This window comes from Charadrius vociferus, unplaced genomic scaffold (genome assembly GCF_000708025.1).
Source record: "Charadrius vociferus isolate BGI_N301 unplaced genomic scaffold, ASM70802v2 scaffold549, whole genome shotgun sequence".
In the NCBI taxonomy this organism is placed as follows: domain Eukaryota; kingdom Metazoa; phylum Chordata; class Aves; order Charadriiformes; family Charadriidae; genus Charadrius; species Charadrius vociferus.
In genome coordinates, this window is record NW_009650103.1 from 2300192 (window position 1) to 2306552 (window position 6361).

The 6361-nt window shown below is 54.1% G+C and overlaps 1 protein-coding gene across 1 annotated transcript in view; it reads left to right on the top strand.

Moving 5' to 3' along the window:
• The window catches only part of LOC104292898 (T-cell acute lymphocytic leukemia protein 2-like), a 15277-nt gene extending 10975 nt beyond the window's left edge, over positions 1 to 4302 (top strand). Inside the window, exon 2 of the mRNA XM_009892330.1 lies at positions 4151 to 4302. Within this exon, the coding sequence (XP_009890632.1) occupies positions 4151 to 4302 (152 nt within the window). The remainder of the gene's footprint in view (positions 1 to 4150) is intronic.
• Positions 4303 to 6361: the final 2059 nt, after the last annotated feature.

Sequence of the window (6361 nt, forward strand, 5' to 3'; positions counted from 1 at the left end):
CACCCTCCGAGCAGGGGCTCAGGGAGAGGGAGGGCTGTGGACAGGCAAGGCAAAGGCGCAAAGTCCAGGAGAGCCCAGAGGGCACCGCCGGAGCACGGTCAGGGAAAGGAGAACACAAATCCCAGTTCACCCGGCTCATACCCTCTGGCTTTCCCTGGTGGGGCAATCCCCATCGGCCAAGAGAAAGTGCTGCGTAACGCTCAGGCTGATGACCCAGAGGTACCACTGGTTTGCAGTGTAAGAGCCAGCAGCGGGTTATTTGAAGGGCAGGGAGCTGGTGTCAGTGGAGTTGGGTGTGTGAGGCTGGGTACCAGGAGGTATTTTGTTCCTCTCACAGGAAGGATGGGTTTAGCAAAGTCGCAGCACTGGGTTTGGGACTGCAAACCAGACTGGGAGGACAAGTGCTATTGTGGTGGGACCAGGCAGGCTGTACCCTGTGGGGACACCGAGGCAGGGCAGAGCGCGACAGGGTCGTGAATGCTCGTGCAAGGTCAGAGATAGTGGCAGAGCCGGAGGCGCAATGAGAGGAGCCCTGAGCTCCACATCACCCGCAGGGCTGCAAGGTTCCCCGTGGAGTTGGAGTAAGCTCATTCCCTCCCCACTCCTTGCTTTTCCCATCAGAAGGCAGCAGAAGTCAGTCCCAGCCAGAGCTGCGCACAGACATCAGGATTTCTATGCCACTCTGGGCACACGAGTGTCACCCAGTGCCCCAACGGAGAGGAGACAACTTGTCTAGCAGAAATGCTGGGAATGACCTAACTTTCACTGAGAAGCGACGGGGCACTTTCCCTCTGCTCCTGGAGGACTCCAGCGAGGCTGCTGGAGGCTGTGCCAGCCCCGCACACTGCAGGGAGCCCTCAGCTGCTTTAGTCATAGAAATCCACCCTGCACACCAGCCCTGGAGCTGCTGCCTCCCTGGCTCCCACCCAGAGAGGGTCTGCGCTCCGAGCACGTGAGCAGGTCAGCAAAGACACCGCGGCCAATGTCACAGCGGGAGCGATAACATCTAGATCGGGCAGTTGGTAGCAGAGGAATCAAGTCATTGGAGCAGGACATCGTCACGTGCCCCCGTTCCTCCTGCTGCACAAATGAACACTTCTGTTTGGGTCGTGCATCTTATTTTCCATAAACATACCAGATTTTGCATCCCGGATTTGCAGGAGAGCGCTGCTGGCACAGTGCTTTGAGCTCAAGTATCAGCTTTAAATCTGAGCGGTACTGCGACTAGTCCCGGGTTCAAAGCCACCAACACTCAGTAGGTTCTAGATGAGCACAAAAATCGGTTGGATCAGTATTCCTGTGGCACACAGTGAGCTGAATTACTTCTATGTTACTTCTAAATTCCTTTTTTTTTTCTTTTTTCTTTTTTCTTTTTTCTTTTTTTTTCTTTGTTTTGGTTTATTTTTCTGCTATCATAGGAAGCAGCTCGGAGATTGGTTGTGACATACCCTGGGCTAATTCAGTGGAAAGCCTGTTTTCAGAAGGAAACATTTGCCATCTTGCTCCCAGCTTTGATTTGCCTGTCCCTGCTCACTCGCCAGAGCTTATTCTGAGACATTAATAGGAAAGTTTCTTTGCACGGAGCCAACCAGCTATTGTGCCCAAGTGATTTTGTTCAAGGAATAAAAAGCACATTCACTTTGTGTTCGAGGAGATGACATTTGTTTGATTGGTGCGTTTGAGAGCTCGGTGGGGAATACAGCAGAGAAAAAAAACATTCTTGTGAGGAGCTATTTCAAAAGGAAAGAAACAAGAATCCAGGAGAGATAAGAAAATGAATGTTTGCAGAATCTGGGAAAGCCTTGTGCAGAGGGACGGAGACAAAGTACGAGAATGCACTTTATTTGTGACAAGCTTTCCATCCTGGGCAGCCAAACAGGACATCCTGCTTCAGTTCTCCTTCCTCTCTTTAATTAGAGTTGCGTTCAGGACACTGCCATTAATGTTGTCTCAGCATTTCCATGACAAAGCCCTGTTTTTTGCGGGACTTTAGGAACTTGGCCCTAGAAAAATCTGTTATTAGCGTAGAATTTCTCAGCCTGGAGACTGTGGCAGGGTTGCAGCCAGTTGCTGTGACATTTCCATCCCAGGGAGCCGAGGCCAGCTCACAGCAAGGGGGACCTGTCCGGGACGTGGGAGCGGTGGAGGAGCCCGAACCCCATCTCCGGATGTGGTGGGGTTAGCGGTGCTCTGTGCACCGCAGTCTCCGCTTTGGAACTGAAACGTGGCAACCCTCTGAAGGCCATAATGTCACTGAAAACACAACGCCCATGTTTCCAAATCTATAAGTCATGGTGGAAACCTCTGTGTTCAAACAATTTTAAAAAGCCTGAAAAGGAAACCAGATTCTCCAGCAATTGTATTTTCACCACCTGAGAGCAGGGCCTGGCTACAGCCCACCTGCTTGAACTTGCCCCAGAAATGGAGACTCCTAAAAATCACTCCAGGATGAGCAGATCCTCGCTGTGCAGTGCACCCTGCCGTCCCCAGCCTGGGGACACGCTGCCGCAGCTTCCCGGGGCTCCCCGACCTCTGTGGCCGCAGCAATTTCACGCTGAGCCAAGACACAGAGCGGCAGTGACAGAAATCACTCGCTTTCCCGCTGGCTTCTTAATTGCCGCCCTTCCCCTTCGCTCAGGGCTGGCGGCTCAGCTCTCGCAGGGCTGAGGCTATCGCCGCTGCTTCTTCTCAGCCCCACGTGTTGGAGAAACCGCTGCAAATGGTGTCTTGTCAAACCTGCTGTTTGCAACAGCAAAGCAAGTAAGACCAAACGGGGTTGTAAAAGTAATCAAAGCGGGGCTGAAACCACACCGGGACTGTGCGAGAGCTCCAGGCTGGGGCAGCGCTGGCAAAGAACCTGGCTGAAAAAAAAAAAAAACATGTTTGAAAGATACTGAAATACACCTTAAACACCAGGACAGCCTGGGCGAGTGTTAAAACCCGCTCTTGGTGATAAACACGATTCCCATCATGTTTTGCTATACTGTATAAACTCCTTCTTTGAGGTCTCCACAGCAGGACCAGGGGTTTGTGCGCTGGCTCTGCGCACATGGGCAGGAGAAATCCTCATTCCTGTCCCACCGCTGGCACCGAGGGCCCCACGACACCAGGCCAGGCAGATCACACCTCGGTGAAACCGGCAGCAGGAGAGCAGGAGAAGCCACAGCTCGGTCCAGCCAACAGCTTTGGGGCTGGTTTTGGCTTGAGAAATGCTAAGTACTATTAGCAAAAATGAAACACTTTTTTTCATGGTGGAAAAAACAGTCTTTCCAACTGAAAATATTATTGCAATTCTTCCACTCCTAAAGGGAGAGAAAACAGATTCCTTTGTTTCTGTGGAAGTCCCAGGTGCATCGCTGGCATCCAGAGCAGAGCGGGCTCTGGACGAAGCTATAAAGCAACATTTCAGCACAGGATACTCCAAAGCAGACAGGGTTAAGCTAAACATCCTTTTACTGCTACTTTTTCACTTCCCATTTCAGGGAAGATGATACAATGGTCCTGCACCCTGCGCTAACGCTGTGCTGGGGGGATCCCCTCCCTGCACGATCATCCCCGGGTCCCCTCCGGGCCATTTCGGCTGCGGGAGTGGGGCTGCATCTCTCTCCCGCAGCCCTGCGATGTGCCGGTTTCCTGCAGCTCGGTGGCACGGCCGGGCTGGTTCGTCCCCCATCCCAGGCGCGCAATGCCTTGCCCTCTCCTGCCCACCCTGCCGCCCCGGGGGGCCGCATCGGGGCCAGCAGCCAGCGAGCCGCCAGCGATGCCGCTGCTGGCTTTCCTCACTCAGGGCTCCGGCTGAGAAGCCAAATCAGAGAAATGATCTGATTTACACGAACTACAGCGAGGAAGCAGTGGAAGGCAGCTGGTTTGGGGTTTTTCAAGCCGACTAGAACTTTTTGACCGATTTCCCACCCACTGGAGCAAGCTGGTTTGGGTAAAAGCCGTTTATGCTCCGTTGCCACCCTGGCTGATGGGCTGCTCAGCGTATGAGAAGCCTGCCTGGCTTCGGGATGCTGTAGCTCAGCAGATTTAGGATGTGCTGGCACAGGGACCCACAGGGCTTCCTCAGCGGTGCCCACCAACGCCGGGCACCACCAGGAGAGGCAGGCGGGGTCCCGCCCCCCCCCCCCGGTCCCCCCGACGACGGCAGTGGCAGCACGGGGAAGCATCCTGGGTCTCTTCCAGCAAGCCCCACACTTGCAAAGTATGGAAGAGCTGACTTTGATTGAAAACTGTGGTGTCTCCTCTCCTGGCATGAGCAGCAATATAGTAGAGTGTTGGTCAGAGACATCATCTCCCTAGTAGACAATGAGACATGCAGTCTTGGTGTTAGTCTGATAGTCTCCCTCTTCTTGCAGAATCTGTGGGTTGCTCCTCTGTGTACTGTGTTCCTGGCCCAAGTCACTCCTGAGTGCAGGAGATGAACAGCAGTTGGCAGTCAGAGGCTCAGGGACCCGGGGCAGCCCCAGAGCACCAGCAAGCAGCCCTAGTACTGACTACTGTCCCACCAGTGCCTTCAGCTCTTGGGACAGCACTGGTCCCTGCCAGCCTCAGCAAACGCCCCAGACCATGGCTGGAGGGTGCTCACAGAGCATTTCATGGATGTCACAGTCCCTGCTACTTGCCTGTCCCTGGCCTGGCGCCCGCTGAGCCAGCCCAGGGTAACCCCCAGGGACTGCCGTCCCTGGCAGGGGACATGCATCCCCCTGCAGAAACCCCAGAGGGACCCTTCCGATCTGAAAGGAGGGAGCACTTCCACCCCTTTAAATTAGGCTATATCTTTCCCTGGGGCTCCTTCTCAAAAGAGGACTCTGGGGTTGGCTTTTCGGATGCAGCTCACCCTACGACCACCTCTGTTTCTGTTCAGTAAAGACCTAAATCAATGCCCCTTCCTCCCCGCTGCAGGAGAACAAGAACCAGCTGGTCACTCAGCTCTGTCCTCCCCCACCAGGGCCACTGCTGGTCGTGGAGCCGCTCCTGCATTTGCCGTGAGCTGAGGACCGGGGCAGGATGACCCTGCCAGGGATGCTGCACGATGGGGACGAGGTTGGAGCACCGGTCCCCAAAGCCAGGAGCAGGCAGGGCAGATGCGGGAGCAGCACCCAGTTGCGGAGGAGCAGCCCCTCAGCAGATGCTTTTGCTCCCGCAGTAGGGCAAGGGGGGCTCGATAGGAACAAGGGGGTCATGGGGGACCCCCAGACAGGGCCCTTGGGTTAGCACAGCATCAGTGTCCCCAAAGCCAAGGCTGGAATGCGACGAGGCTGTTATATTATCTCCCTCCCCCGCCTCTCAAGGACAAAATAATCTAATGGTTGTAGAAACACATTTTTCACCAAGGGATTCTTCATTAGTGCTTGTTTCCTCTCCCAGCTCGTTTCCTGGAAGCAGTTTGTGCTGACAGAGGTGGGCTGGAGCCGGCGGCGGGCCACAGCGTGGCTGCTGCGGGATGCACGGGCCGTGGGCGGGCATGCGGGTGGACACGCATTCCTTCCACGCTCGATGGCCCGGGGTTACAGCCACGCTGGGGATGCGCTGCATTGCTGCTGGCCACCGGCTCTCCACGCCTGGAAACCCCAGGTGATGGATCTTTGTTGGAATAGGACTTTTGTTAATGTTTAGCATAAAGTGGAGGCCCAAGCACCTTGCAGACAGGTCCTGGGGTAAGTAGCCCAGAGCCCACCCAGTGTCAGAGCAGGGTGTGCGTTGGCATAGCACGGACAGCCAGTGGCTCCCGCTATAAAACCCTTCCTCACAGGCGTTTACGGTTCAGCCGTAAATATTTGCTCCAGGCTGCAGTTTTCCCAGGCAAGATTTCAGCCCAAAAGCAATTGCTCACAGAGCTACTTCTTCCTTGGTTGTTTACTTTTAGAGTTCCCCAGAGTTAAACACAGCTTTATTCCTACAGCAACTGGAATGGCAGTATCTATTAACACCAGTTATAAGAATAATCCAATCATGGATCTTGTGGCAACCAAATGACAAAAAATCATCCTGTAACTGGTGCCACTGATCAGACACCAAACCCAAGAGAGCAGAGGTCCTGCCCTGCCCCATATGGGCCAAGGCCATACACTCGGACAAGGGCTTCAGGGAGCATTTAGCTGCCTTCCGAATACCTTGTGCAGAGTCTGGAGTCTGAGGTTTGTGGGTGCAAAGCAAAGTTCAGGTCTCCCAGGTTGGAATGCTGCAAAAGCTGTCTACAGATGGGTTTTGAGTGGCTTTGGGATGTATGTGCAAAGGCTATGAGACCAAAGCAGACGCACACTGCATAGGATACACTAAATTAAATTATTCCCCCAAGAAACTCTATCAAAAGTACTGCAGTTTGCATCTTTCCTTTTCAAACCCTACCTGTGAGCCT